This window comes from Cygnus olor, chromosome 22 (genome assembly GCF_009769625.2).
Source record: "Cygnus olor isolate bCygOlo1 chromosome 22, bCygOlo1.pri.v2, whole genome shotgun sequence".
NCBI lineage: Eukaryota > Metazoa > Chordata > Aves > Anseriformes > Anatidae > Cygnus > Cygnus olor.
In genome coordinates, this window is record NC_049190.1 from 2,652,605 (window position 1) to 2,666,540 (window position 13,936).

The 13,936-nt window shown below is 68.9% G+C and overlaps 1 protein-coding gene across 3 annotated transcripts; it reads right to left on the reverse strand.

Moving 5' to 3' along the window:
* Positions 1–230: 230 nt before the first annotated feature.
* Positions 231–13,788, reverse strand: USP2 (ubiquitin specific peptidase 2). Of its 3 annotated transcripts, none has more exons than XM_040534406.1 (15): positions 13,739–13,788; positions 12,372–12,475; positions 11,178–11,252; positions 8,828–9,588; positions 3,364–3,414; positions 2,959–3,058; positions 2,724–2,835; positions 2,535–2,645; positions 2,383–2,447; positions 2,141–2,244; positions 1,984–2,064; positions 1,817–1,895; positions 1,594–1,701; positions 1,355–1,475; positions 1,031–1,270 (listed from the first exon to the last, which is right to left on the reverse strand). In XM_040534406.1, the coding sequence occupies exons 4-15, from the start codon at positions 9,545–9,547 to the stop codon at positions 1,183–1,185; spliced, it is 1,740 nt and encodes a 579-aa protein (XP_040390340.1). In that variant the 5' UTR covers positions 9,548–9,588; positions 11,178–11,252; positions 12,372–12,475; positions 13,739–13,788; the 3' UTR covers positions 1,031–1,182. The 3 variants fall into 3 exon arrangements, with proteins under 3 accessions (XP_040390341.1, XP_040390340.1, XP_040390339.1); XM_040534405.1 differs by having other exon boundaries at positions 2,959–3,082; XM_040534407.1 differs by lacking the exons at positions 8,828–9,588; positions 11,178–11,252; positions 12,372–12,475; positions 13,739–13,788 and adding an exon at positions 5,217–5,545 and having other exon boundaries at positions 231–1,270; positions 2,959–3,082.
* Positions 13,789–13,936: the final 148 nt, after the last annotated feature.

Consider the following 13,936-nt stretch of genomic DNA (forward strand, 5'->3'; position numbering starts at 1 on the left):
CAGAAAGGGGCCTTTGTTCAGGGGCTTTGGGGGCAGAGCGCGGGTGCTGGACGGCTGGAGGAGAAGGAAAGGCTCCCCCTGCCCCAGGAACCGGGGGCCACCGCCTCCCCTTTTGTCCCCGTGGGGTGCTGGCTCACGGCTGCTCCTCATCCTGCCTCAGTTTCCCTGCTGCTCCCGGAGCTCCTGTCCCTCTCCTGGTGGCGCAGAGCCAAGCACACGCGCACAGCGCTCCGTTCCAGCTGCAATTTATTCCTGCACGAGTCTCCCTTGTACGAGACACATCCTGCCCATCTTGCTTACACAGTAAACGAGCCACCTGCCCAGCAGCAGCGCTGCCCCAGCCTGGGACCTCGGGCAGGGCGGGATGGGGGGGGAGAATAAATTAGAGAAAAGGCTAAAAAAGGCCACTGGCGTTCGCTAGCCGGAGGACGGAGCAGCGGGGCCAGAGGGGGGGGACGAGCATCCCCGGGGGGGCTCCTGGTTTCGGGGGGAAGAAAGCCCCGGTTGCAGACGGTCCTGGGGAGCCGCTGTCCTCCCCCCCCCCCCCCCCGCAGGACGGACGCCCCCGTGCCACCCCGGCGCCCCCCGAATGGTTTAAGGCACCGTCGTATGAGGAGGCAGGTGAACACCCGCCCGCAGCATCCCCGGCTGCAAAATGTCCCGACCACCCCGGACAAATTCCTCCCGGGGGGTCCGTCAGTCGGGGCCTGAACTCGGGCTGCTCGTGGAGCACGGGAGGAGGCCACCGGAGGGCTGGAGTCCTTGGCCAGGAGGTTTGGAGCAGCTCGCGAATCCTCCGGGACGGATGAGCAGTGCCAAGAGGGGTGCTGGAGGCACCGCGGGTCCCCAGCGCCGGGTGCTCCCCGTGGGAGCGCAGCTCCCGGCCCCACGCCCGCCGAGTCCCTCGCTCGGTGCTTTTTATTACACAGCAAAAAAGGCCAAAAAAAAAAAAAAAAAAAGAAAAAAAAAAAAAGAAAGAAAAAAAACCTACCCCAAGGTAAAAACCAACCACCGGGGGGGTGCCGGAGCTGCCTGGGTCCTGCCCTCAGCCCGCAGCTGGGGGGGTTTGCTCCTGGCTGCCTCCTGCTGCAGCCCCTCCGAGCCTCCAAGCTGCACCCAGGGGGGGGGGCAAAAAGCCAAAATCCTGGGGGGTGTCCAGCTCCGGGGGGATGCCCGGGGAGGCTACATGCGGGAGGACGGGCTGGCCAGCTCGTAGAACAGCAGGTAGGCGTCGCTGCTGCGGACGTGGCTGGAGGACATCGGGGTGACGCTGCAGGGACGGGAGACATGCCATGAGTGGCGGGGGGTCCCACGCAGTGCTCCCCCCTGTTGTCCCCCCCACCCAGGGCCTCACCGGGAGTCGTTGAAGCTGTGCCACTCGCCGGAGACGGGGCTCTTGCAGTAGGCGGTGTAGTGTCCCCCCATGGTGGTGCCCGAGTGGTTGGAGACGGCGTAGAGGTTGTAAACGGCGTGGTCTGCGGGCGGCGAGGGCGGTGCTCAGCGAGATTCCCCCCCCCCCCGGGGGCCTGCGGCCCCCACCCCACACCTCTGCCCCCTCCCAAGGACCCCTCCGGGCACGGTCCCGGCACTCACTGCAGCTCTGCGAGGCGAATTCCCGGAGGTCCAGGTCCTTCAGCTGGAAGTTGACGAAGGTGGTGAGCTTGCTCGCTCGTATCCTGGCCTCCGAGAAGCGCTTCAGGTCTTGGGGGGGGGGGGGGACCACGTTAAGGAAGTGGGGAGCCAAAGGGGAGCCCCCCAAAAAGCCACCTCCCTCCACCGGCATCCCCCCACCCTGGGCCTGCGGCGCAAAGGATACGAAGCACCAGGATCTTGGGGAACTTCTGGATGCTGAATTTCTTCGTGCACCTCGTCCTGGCTTTGCAGCGACAGCACGTCTGCGGGCAGCAAACAACACGAGCAGCGGGGTGAGGGCTCAGCCTGCCCCCCGTAAGCCCCCCCATGCCCCCACCCCACGCCCCGTACCGGTTTCTCGTCCCCATCCAGCACGTCCTCTTTGGTGAAGAGCCGGAGGCAGTCCATGAGCGTCACCTCGCCGTAGCCTTTCTGCGGGAGCAGGGAGCGGTCAGGGGCAGGGAATGCAGGCCGGGGGGCTTGGGGGGGGGCAGCGGGGACCCCTCACCTTGGGGATGGGCAGGGAGAGGTCCCAGAAGGGGTCGAAGGCTGTGGAGCAGTAGCCGCACTCGCTGCAGGTCAGGGAACTCTTCAGCTGCCCAACGAAGAGGTCTGGGGGCGACGGGACGAAAAAGGGTGGGACGAAGAGGGGTGGGACGAAGGATGGATGAAGAAGGACGAGATGAAGAAGGATGAGACCCCCGACCCCCCCATCCATCCCTGCCCGCCTCTCCCCAGCGCCCCGCTCACCGCTAACCCGGCTGTCCTCCCGCTCCTGGTACCTCCTCCACATCTGGCGGCTCTTCTCGTCGTCGCTGCGAGGCGGAGAGGCAGAACGGTGCTGAGCGCTGCTGCTGGCACCCGCGGGCAGCCCCCGGCCCCCTGCCCCAGCGCTCACTTACGGGAGGTGGTCCAGGGTGTCGGCGCTGGCCCGCGGCCGCACCAGCACGCGGTTCACCTCGCCGTGCAGCCCGTCGAGGAGGAACCTCAGGAACTCCTGCGCGTCCTGCTGGCTGCGAGACAGGGGGCACGGGCGGTGAGGGGCCGGGCGGGGGGCTCAGCACCCTCTCCCCGCCACCCACAGCCCCTACTTGTAGCCGACGAAGCGGGGGGCGTATCGCTGGATCTGCGTCTTGAACTCGGAGGGGCTCACGCTGTCGTTGGGGGACGAGGTCCAGAGCAGCTGGATCAGCTTGGCGAATTCTGCGTGCGGAGACGTGGCTCAGCGCCGCGGGGATGGGGACGGGTGTCCCGTGGATGTCCCCGCCCCCTGTGTCCCCCCAAACCTGGGGGTGCACAGCTGGGGGGGTGGGGGGGTGCCGTTACCTGCCATGAGCGCCGTGCGCATGCGGCTGTTGTTGTTGAGGTCCCGCAGGTACTGGTTCTGCAGGCAGTAATCCCGCAGCTCCCTGGTGTTGCTCAGGCACTGCAGGATGGAGTTCATGAAGCACTGGGGGAGGCAAAGGGAAAAAAAAAAACCATGGCAACGGGAGGCGGAGGGAGGCGGGTGGCGATGGGGGGGACACCCGGGAAGGGTGGGCAGAGGATGGGGACAAAGCAGGACGGAGAGCAGGCACCCCCCGTCCTCCAGCACCATTGGGAGTGGGGTGTGGAGCTCCTGGAGCGAGAACGTGGGTCTGGGGGTGAGGGAAGGGACGGGGTGCCCGACACCCCCCCCAGCTGTGCCCGCAGAAGGACACGGTGCGAGCCAGGAGCCCCGCAAGCACTCACCGTGTTGCCCAGGTTCCGCAGGCCGGTCAGCCCCTGCACCGCCTTGGAGCTCTGTGGAGAGAGGGAGCAGGGCTGAGACAAGCTGGCCATGAGGGCCACCAGCCCATGGGGTCACCAGCACCCGCGTGGGGCAGCCCCCAGGTGGGCACGGAGCAGGGCCGGCACCGCGGCTGCTCCCGGCGCCGGCTGAGCGCAGGACGGTGGCCGAGGACCCGTCCTGGTGCTCAGCTCCCTGTCCCGGGATGACACCCAGGGCTCAAAGTCCCCCTCGCTACCCCGTGCCCTGGGCTGCGGGCCAGGCTGGCCGCCCCCTGCCTCCTTTGTGCCCCGGGAAGCTGGGGGTGGCATTGCCCCACGGTGCCCCACGGTTGCTCATCCCCTCCAGGACACCCCATGCCAGCACCACGCGGATTTGTGCACGGCTCCTTTGTGGGATTAAATCCAGCGAGGGTGCTGCAGGGTGCACCCCCGGGTCGGTGCCGGGGCAGCCCTGCTGACGGTGCCCCCCACCCAGCTCCTGCAGGTTGCTGCGGGTCCTCCCGCGGGTGCCCGCCCGGGCTGCCTGCTCCGGGCGTGAGGAGGGGGAGGAGGAGGAGAGGAGGGGGCCCAGCAGCTCTGAAATAGCAGCAGCTGGTGCGCGTGTGGGAGGTGCTGAGCACCCAGCCCTGACAGCAGCCCAAAATAACCCAGATACAGTTACACGTGCGCCTTAGCGATGGTGCAGGCATCACCCACCGCAGGGCCACCGGCACCGGCGGGCACCCAGGTGCCTTGTGCGGCCACACGCGGCTCTGCAGGGCAGCCCCGTGCCCCGGCGGGGTGCTGGCCCCGTGTCCCAGCACCCTAAATCCCTGCGGAGGTGCCTGGGCACCTCCTGTCCCTGCCCTGGGAAGGGCACGGTGGCAGGCAGGGTGGCAGCAGCTCGTGGTGGCTACCCTGGTTGTACCCCCCCAGGACGCTGCTCACCCGCTGCTCCGTGCCCCAGGAGGGACCAGGGTGCTGGTGTGGGCGCAGACCCCGTGCCCCCGCCCACTGCCTGGCCCCGCAGGGCACGGAGCAGCCCCCGGAGCTGGAGCCCCCCACGCCGTGGCACCAGCCCGCCTGCACCCGGCTCTGATTCCAGCCCCTGCTCGGTTTTTTCCCTCCCCTGGGTGACTCAACTCCAGCTAATCCCCCTCGCCCGGCCGGGGTGTTATCTAGGACACGGCGCTGCTCGGAGGCGGCGGAGGAGAGCTGGCTCACGCGGCGGCGGCGGCGGCTGGGGACTCCCCGAGGCTGCACTGCGGGAGGGGGACGGGGGACAGGGCGCAGGGGATGGGGACAGGGGACAGGGGCCGGGCTGTCGCGCTCCATCCGCTTGCCAAGCACCCGCCGGGGCAGCGGGACGGCCGGGGCAGCTGTACTTACATAAATGCCCAGATCCTGCCCCCCTGCCCCGTGACATCTCCAAGGAGGGGGACCCACCGTGGGCTGTGTGGCTCTGGGGACAGCCAGGCTCGCCCCGGTGGCACCGCCACGGCACCGCTGTGGCCACCAGCAGCCTCCTTGCACCGGCCAGCCTGGGGCACGGGACTTGGCCAAGGTCACCGCAGGGGCAGGGCTGGCACAGGGACCCCGGACACGTGCTGCCACCTCCCCTCCTGCCCCCTGCTCGGGGCAGCGCCGGGGGCTGCCGGCCCCCCCCAGTGCTGCCAGCACCCGGTGGCACCCATGGGTGCCAGCCCCGCGCCTCCCGTCCTGCAGCAAGGGGCACCCCGAGGGGCAGCCGGAGGGGGACCCGAGCTCCCCGGGGAGCGCAGGGGTCGCCCCCTCCCGGCACCCCCTCCTCTGCCCCCCAGGCTCCGAGCTCGTACCTTGGTCTTGTTGAGGACGAGCCCGACGAAGGTGGAGACCAGCAGGGACCCCGGCATGGAGGCGCGGGGGCGCAGCTCCTTGTGAAGGTCGGGGAGCGCGGGGGGCTCCTCGGGCAGCGTCACCGTGTACGAGTCCCTCATGGCTCCCCTCCCGGGTGATCTGAGACGGCGAGGGGCGGCTGCGGCCGGGGGGGGCCACGGGGACCCCCTCTCCTTGGGCCGGCCAAGGTCGGGGGCAGGGGGTCAGGCGGCCGGCCTTGCCGGAGCACCGCCGTGGCCGCGCGGTTGCGGTGCCGGAGCCGGTGCCGGCTCTCGGGGCTGACGGCACCTGAGCAGAGCTCTGACATCAAATGGGTGGAGAGGCGGCAGCAGCAGCAGGGCTCCGTGACGGCCAGCCCCCGCCGCACCGCGTGGTACAGCGAGCCGGAGAGCCAAGGGGGCCCGCGAGGGGCGGCCGTGCCCGCCGGCCACGCTCTCGCCACGCCGAGACCACCGGGGAGGACGCGGGGAGCAGCCCCCTGCCCCCTGCCCTACAGCTCCCTGCGCTCCGGGGATCCATCCTGCCACCGCTGCGGGGCTGGAGGGGGTCGGTATCACACAGCAGACCCCCCTCCTGTGCCCCCCAGCTGCTGGGGAGCAGCCCCCAGCCCCAGGGTGCCCGCAACGGGGCTGCAGCCGAGTGGGATTTGGGATCAGGAGTTGGGATCGCAGGCACACGTGCTCCCCGCAGGGACAGCAATAGGCTCCCCGCGGTGCTGCTTTGGGGGGAACAGCAGGCAGTGCGTAGCCCCCCACTTTGGGGGGCTGCTTTAGGGCCGGGCTCGGAGGTATTTCACTGTCTGCTTCCCTCCACCGAGGCAAAACCCCCGCAAAGCCTGCGTGGGGCGAAGACCCCCCCCAGCTGTGATCGGAGCGCGGGGGAAACTGAGGCACGGCGCGGGCAGGGCTCCAGCTCTGCCCCTGCAGCAAGGGCAGGTGCGGAGGCTGGCAGGGAGCCCGGCTCTCCTGCGTCCTCGTCCTGCGCCTGCCTCCGCTTCACCCCGCTGACCGCAGCCGGGCGAGCGCCCGCTGCGTGTGCCCGGGTGTCCTGGGGGGAAATTTCCACGGGCAGGGAGCGCAGCAGGGCTGCTCCGGGGCTGGACGGAGCCCTCCAGCCTCACCGGGACGGAGGCACCGAGCGGGGGCTGCTTTATCCCGTGCCACCCCCGTGCCGCCCGCAGCCAGCGGTGCTCTGTGCACCGCCGCGCGCATTCGGCACAGCCGGTGGAGGGGCTGGAAGCGGGGTGGGGGGGGGGAGGAGGGAAGGAGGCTATTTTTGGCACCAGCAGAAATATCTGAGGAGGCATCTTGCAGCGTTATTCATCTGCAGGGCCTGGGCTTTTTGCATCACAACAGGATGCTTGTCGTAATCCCCGCTTGCGGGTATATGTATGTATATATATATATACCCCCCCCGTGGTGTGTACGCTGTACACACGCAGGGACGCAGCGTGCGCACCCCGCAGGGCTCACGCTGGTGGCGTGGGTGCCCCACAACTTGTGGGTCCCAGCCCGGGCCCTGGGGCACCCCAGGGTGCCGTGCACGCCAGGCTCCGCTCTCGCCCTGCAGCCCAGCGCGCTGCTTGGGGGCAGGATTGGGCCCGCTGCGCGCCCCGGGCGCTGTGTGGGTGCCGGTGCAGAGCTCCCCGGGGATGGGATGTGGCGGCTGAGCCGGCTCCACAGCAAGAGGGGTGGCATTTGGCCACGTCCCGTGCCGAAAATCATGCCCTGGTGACTTCAAGCGCCCTGGGAGCACAGTGCCCTCCAGCTGGAGCAGCGCGTGGGCTCCTGGGGCAAGCTGGAGCCGGAGAGGAAAGGAGCCAGCGACCTGTCCTCAGCTCTCCCCTCCCCAGCAGTGACCTTCTGCCACGGGCAGAGGTTGCCACGGGCCCGGCTGGCACCACGAAGGCAGGGACAGGGCTGGCCGCAAGCCAGCACCGTCAGCAGCCTGGGATGGGGCTGCGGAGAGCTGCCGGTGTTCCTGTGGGTAGCTCTGGCCTCCCGACCCCGCGTCCACGCAGGGCGGTTAATGGGGCGGCACGGCTCCGGTCCCACCCTTCCCAGCACCACGGCCGCTGGCTGCAGCCTCCCCGTGCCCTGTGGAGTGGTAAACTGAGGCACGAGGCCATTGGGGGGGGCACAGCTGGCCGAGGGCACCCTCACGTCCCAGCTGCAGGCTCCTCTGTTTCCTGCAGTGCCAAGGCAGGGGGCGGCTGGGAGCAGGCACGGGGCCAGCCCCTGCCATGCCCTGGCTCCGGCAGGATCGGGTGCTGCCGGCGCTGCCCCCGGGGCCGGGTAATGGGGCAGAACTGATGGCAGTGCCGGGGCTGCAACGCGCCCTTGTTTCCGGCACCTGGCATGCCCGCGGGCACCTGCAGCCCATTTTACGACCGGTACGTTCGCTTCCCAGCTTGGGAACGGGGGGGAAAAATGCACAGGAATGGAAAATAGCAGGTGTACGCATTAAAGCACCGGGGAAACCTAAGCCAGTGTCACCGATCCGGCCTTTCCTCCTGCCCTGGCCCTCCCCAGCACCCTGTGCCAGCTGCCGAGCCCCCCTCGCCTTTGGCACCCCTTGGGTGGCAGGGGCAGGGTGGGCACGAGGCGGGGGGTACCCAAAATGGGGCACCGACGGATGCTGGCAGGGGGCTGCAGCAGCAGAGAGGGGTTAAGGCAAGGGAGAGCACTGCTACGAGGCTGCACAGCACCAGCTGCAGCTCCTGGTGGCCTCTCTTCCCTGCCCCACACCTCGCTGTGCCTCCCCAGCCCCACCAGTGCTTCTGGCTGCTCATGGCAACCCCGCCCAGCACCCTGCTCGCTCCCCAAATTCTCCATCCCATGGCAGGGGCCAGGCCTTGAGGATGCTCCACAGCCCTTTTCCCAGCCCCTTGGGCATGTGGGGGCTTGGGTGGGAAGGGACAGAGCCCCTCGCCCTGCTCTTGGGGAGCAGAAGGGAACCCCCAGCCCTGATCCTCCCCGCTCGGTGGGATGGAGCCGTGGGGAAGCACCGGGCAGGTCAGACCCTGCTCGGGGGGAGACCGACCTTCAGCGTGGGGTGGAAAGAGAGCGGGAGACAGCACGGGCACAGCCTGATGGCTTCTTGGAAGGGAAGCCAAGTGGAAAATTACCAGGCTGCTGCTGTGCACGCCTGAGCAGGGCTGCGTGCGTGGTGCCTGCTCCCGGCCCGGTCTGGGGCTCTGGGGATGGTGCAGCGCCGATTTGGACCTGGGGCCCCGAGCGCCACCACCACGTGTGATGGAGCAGCCACTGCTGCCAACGGTGGCCCTTGGAGCCGCTGGGGACAGGGAGCAGACAGAACTGGGCCCGCTCAGCCCCGGGCACATCCAGCTGCTTGGGGACACGGCTCCAGCACGGCGCGCACACGTGGCGGTGCATGGAGCGTGCACCCAGGCGGGTTTGCAGACAGACGGCACAAAAACCAGCAGCACCGACGGAGACCCCAAAGGGGAGCGCACGATTTCCTTCAGCCCCCCAGCTCAGCACGAACCCGCACGGCCCACGCACCCCAACCAGCCCTGTCCCCCCCCCCTCCCCCCCGGCGCACCACGTACCGGGGGGTCGGGGGCAGAGGTGCCGCCGTAGCCGTCACTCCTCTCGCAGGGCTGGCTGGCACCGCGGGTGCCGGTGGAGGACAGGGCAGAGCCGAGGGCAGCCTGGGGGGGTCCAGGGGGGCTGCAGGGGAAGCTGTAGTGGCTGCTCTTCCTCCCGCAGCTCTCCAGGTAGTCGCGGACGTAGTCGGAGTGTGCGGCAGCCTGGTACAGACCCTGCAGGGCGCCGAACTCCTGGCGGCCCCGGGCACCGGGGCTGGACACGAAGGCGCTATCCGAGGCGCGCAGCCCCGAAAATTCCTGTGCCAGGTCCGAGTGGCTGATGGATTTGCGGCGGCTGAGGGGCGCTGCGGTGGGCAGGTAGCCCGGGGGGCTGCTGGGGGTCCCCGTGAAGGTGTAGCATGAGCCCCCGCTCAGCCCCCCGCCGGGCGGCCGGGGCTGGGTGCGGATGTAAGCGGGGCTCAGGCGGATGCCGGAGTCGGGGTACAGGGGCAGGCGGCCGCTGTCGTAGCCGCTGGTGGGGGACAGCCCGGCGTGGTGGTACCGGGGGGAGGGCAGGTAGCTGGCTTTGAAGCCGATTTTGTCGCTGTCGGCGTAGGCCGTGGTCAGGGTGGAGCCGTAGGAGGTGTAGGAGCTGTAGCCGCCGGGCACCTTGCCGTAGGTGGTCTCGGCATAGCGCGACGAGTCGACGTACCGCTTCAGCGTGGAGGAGAGCTGGGACATGCTGGAGGCTGGGGCTCAGCGGGCTCGGCTGGAGGCATCGGCTGCAAGAGAAGAGCCTGGGCTTAGCTTTGGGGGGCTACAGCCCGCACAATGGGGTGTCCGCCACCGGCACCCACTGGAGAGACCCTGAGGGGGGCAAGCAGGGAACAACGGGGACCCAGGGGACAGAGAGTGAGGGGTGGCCGTGGCTCCTGCCACCTGCCAGCCCTCCTGGAGAGCTTGGGGCAGCAGGGCACTGCCGGCAGTGCCACCTGGGTGCCTGTGGGCACCTGGCACCACAGGAGGGAGCCCTGGGGCTCTGCTGGGCATGGACGGAGGCGATGGGCGCCCATGGGCAGGGGACTGCAGCAGTCACCTCGGCCCTAGCCTTGGCATCCCGGCCACGCTGCCCCATAGCTGTCAGCGCAGAAGTCCTGGCTCTCCATCCCTGCTCCCCATGTGCTGCCTGGTGTCAGGGAGCCACTGAAGTCCTTGCAGCAGCCACAACCCAGCCAGGGGCTCTGGGGGCTGTGGGGACAGCCAGGGGTCACCCCACTGCAGGAGCCTGCCCGTCTCCCCGCCACGCCTGTGCCCAGCCGGCCTGCCATCAATAATTCAGGCCAACCCAGCCCTCGTGGCCCCTGTCACTGAGCACAGCCAGCCCAAAGGGGTGGGTGACAGCACAGCACCGGGTCCCCGTGGGGACTGCTGGCTTCTGCCATGTGTGGAGCAGGAGAGGGGCGGGGGGGGGACAAGGACAGAGGCACCTGGAGAAAAAGGGGAGCCAGCCCGGAGCCGGGGCAGGGCGGCCAGCCACCTGCACCAGCTTAAGCAGGGGATATTCAAGTTGGAAAAAAGCTTGCTCGTGGGCTGGGGGCCGGTCCCCTACCTGTCCTGGGGCTGTGCTCACTCCCCGGGTGCCTCGCGTCCCTTCCCTGTCCGGCCAGCAGCTCGTGCGGCTCCGAGAGTCCCCAGTCACCCAGGAGATGACCCCAGCTCCGAGGCTTTTCCCAGCCCCGCCAGGGCGGGCACTGGCCCCGCTCCAAGCCAGCGCAGAGGTGCCGGGGACGGAGACGGAGCTGGGCCCTCAAAATGTGGGGTGGAGCCGGGCTCCGTGGTGGGGACCGGAGCCCGGCCACCGCGGGATCCTCCCTGCCTGGCCCTGGGCTGCTGCTGCTGCCATTGCCGGGGAGCAGCCGTCCCGCAGTGTGGAGGAAACTATTTACAAGCAAGAGCAAGCCGGAGCGCACAGACCTGTTTGGGAACCAAGGCTGAGGGGTGAATAATGTGCTCGCAGGCAAATGCGCCACCAAACACCCGGATCTCCCTGACCTGGCCGCAGCCGCCCGCCCGCTCCAGCACCGGGAGGACCCCAGAGCTGCTCAGCCAGGCAGGACCCGATACACACCGAGGGGGGTTTGCTATGGGATGTGGGGCCCGGCCAAGGGCTGGCATCCCCATGGGAATTGGGGTGAGGGTGCTGGAGCCCTGTGGCTCCAACAGGTGCCTTCTGGCAGCGGGACCGGTCCCCGCAGGGCACAGCGTGCCCTGGGGATGTGGGGAGCTGGTGAAGGGATGTGGGGTTCGGGAGGGGGAACCTGCCCTGGGCACAGCAGGGAACCCGCTGGCATCACAGGAGGAGAAATCTTACCATGTAGGGCCGCCGTGTCTGCTAGGAGTGCCCGTGCTGTGCCGTCCCCATGTCACATCACAGCGGACCCCAGGGCTGTAGGAGAACAGAGCGTGCCATGAGCCCGGGGAGCCGAGGAGGTGTGAGAAATCCCCGGTTCCTCCCATCGCTTCCTGGGCCCCTCCCTGCCCGTAATAACGCTGAGCTTTCCTGCTGCCTGGCAAAGCCCTGGGGCCGGCACGGCTGAGTCAGGCCTCCTGCACCCTCATCATCCTCCCCGGGGAAGCTGAGGCACAGGAATGTCCGGTCCGCGGCCGCGTGCCCGGGAGCCAGGAGCCAACCCCAAGGGGACCCGGGAGCCCGCTCCTTGGGAGCACATCCCAACCTCCCGCTCCCAACGGGAGCCTCAATTTGGGATGGTGACAGGTCTTCTGGAGAGGCAAACCTTCACCCCGGAGGCTGAGGCAGGCGGGGAAGGCTGCCGTCCTCTCCTGAAGGCCTGGTGCCGGTGGCCCCGGTGGCCGCTGTCCCCCTGGGTGGCCGCGGAGCCCCAGGGCAGGCTCAGCTTACACGGCCCTGGCTCCATCCAGGGAGCTGCGGCACAGCTGCTTCTCGCTTACGCAGGCTTGGAGCCGTGTCCCCGTGCCCTGAGACACAATGTCCCAGCCCGGGGGTTACTCGCGAGCTCCCGGCCCTCTGTGGCAGCCGGGGGCACCCTGGGGCCGAGGAGGGTCCTGAGCCCCCTGGGATGTCCCTGGCTGGGGGTTTCCCCAACCTGAGAACCCTCCCAGCTCAGTGCACGTGTGCTGGCCGGGCGTCACCGCCGCTGACACATCCCCGCCTGGCTGCAGAACCTGCTGCTCGCCGCTCTCGGGCCGCCCCCCGGGCAACAAAACCCCAACCCCACGGGGGAACCCTGACGTAGGACCCAACGCCTGTTATTGCTTTGAGGTCTGCGGGTGGAAAAAAGAAAAAAAAAGAAGGGACCCCGGGGAAGTGAGCGGGACGTGGCTCTGCCCACCCCGGGGACCGGGAGGTGCCGGGTGTGCTGTGGGTTTCCCATAGGATCCCGCTCCTCGGGGACAGCGAGAACGCAAAGGTCTCCCCTATAGCTTCACCCAGCTGAAGAGAGAATGGGGGGTATTTTAGGGGTTCTCCCTGTCATCTCACAGCCCTCTCCCCATGGCATTGTCCCCTAATGGTCCCTCTACTCACCGGTGCGCTCAGCGGGGCGTGCGCTCAGGGGCGCGAGGCCGGAGCGGTGCTCATGGGGCGACGCCGAGCTGGGGGAGCCGCTGCTGCCTCCTCGGGGCGCTCCCCTGGGGCTGGAGCAGAGCGAGGGGTTTTTGGGGTGCCGACGGCAGGGTCAGGCCGCCCTGGGGCTCGGCTCCTCCACCCAGCTGGGAGCGGGCGCAGTGGCCGGAGGGGCCGTGCCGGAGGGCTGCGGGGCCGCGTTAAAACGCCACGGCAGAAGTTCAGAGCTCAGGTTACCGGCTAGATAAATATAGTGCCTTTATCTGACCTCGCAGGGCACACGAATGCTCCTCTCGCATTCCAGCCGCACCGAGGCTTAAAGGGGACGTGAGCCTCAGGGTGGCCCACGGCAAGGGGAGGCTAGGAGGGGAGGCTGGAGAGGCACGGGGGGCTCTGGGGAGCACGGAGGATGCCTGAGGATAAGCGTGGGGAGAGGGGGTTTGGGGAAGGAGGTGGAGGTCCGGGAGGAGAAGGTGGGCAGGGGGAGGAAGGAGGGGATGTAGTCTGCGTTTTGCTCCCTGCTGGGAAAAGCCGCAGGGATAAGAGGCCCCCCTGGCCTGCAGCAGAGCAGGAGTGGGCCAGGACCACCCTCTGCCCCTCAAGGCTCCATGGGGACACTGGGGGACACCGGGGGACATCAGGGCACAGCCCCCAGCACCGCTCCCTGACGCCTGACCCACCCAGGGCGGTTCGGCCTCGCGGTGAGCCGGCACCTCGGTGGCTGTGACTCAGCCAGCACCTGCTGACGATAATTAGGCGGGATGCAATTAGGCTGGCATTTTCCTCCTGCCCGGCTCCAGCCCTGAAACAGGGAGGGCCACGTGAGGCTGGCGTCTGCACCTGGGTGTGACTCCTGGAGGCCGCTGTGGGGTCATCAGCGGCGTGAGGGGTGGTGGAACGACCCTAATCCCAAACCTGGGGGTGAGCGCACCCCACAGTCCATGGTTCTTGGGGCAGCCTCTGGATCCCATGCAGGGCGCAGTGCGTGGCTGCTCCTGGCTGCTTTAGGAGCTGCCGGAGCCCTTGGCATCCCCAGGGGCATCACACGGGCGCACGCAACACACACGTCAGCAGGCACGCGGGAAGGACCCTGGCACGGCACGCACACCGCCCCGGGGCCGGGAGCTCCGGGACGCGCCTGCACGCCTGGCCCCGCTCACACGCGGTCCCTGCCCGCGGGACGCCGGGGCCAGGGCTGCCTCCACGGGCACGGCTCCACCACGGCGGGCAGGGCAGGATGGAGATGGGGTCAGGATGGAGATGGGGTGCCAGAGGAGCCCGTGTGCGTGGCGTGGGGATGCGGACACAGGGTGCATGGTGGTACCTACCCCGCTTCACCCCTCTCCCGGCACCACAGGCGGCCCCAGCCCTGAGCTCACAATGGGGTCGGTGGGATGGAATGGGGTGGGATGGGGACATGGGGCTGTGTCCCCCCCCCCCCTACAGGCAAGCCTTCCCTCTTTCTGCTTCTCCATGTGGGGCTGGGGCTGCCGAGGAGGTGCTGAGCCCCCCGTAGCTCCCCGCCC

What these genes read in the sequence shown, in the direction of transcription:
- USP2 (XM_040534405.1), bottom strand. Translation starts at nt 9,547, where the DNA reads ATGTCCCAGCTCTCCTCCACGCTGAAGCGGTACGTCGACTCGTCGCGC. An exon ending in GACACCCTGGACCACCTCCC is followed by an intron (nt 2,448 to 2,534) that starts GTAAGTGAGCGC and finishes TCCGCCTCGCAG; the next exon opens with CGACGACGAGAAGAGCCGCC. An exon ending in ATTCGCCTCGCAGAGCTGCA is followed by an intron (nt 1,476 to 1,593) that starts GTGAGTGCCGGG and finishes CGCCGCCCGCAG; the next exon opens with ACCACGCCGTTTACAACCTC.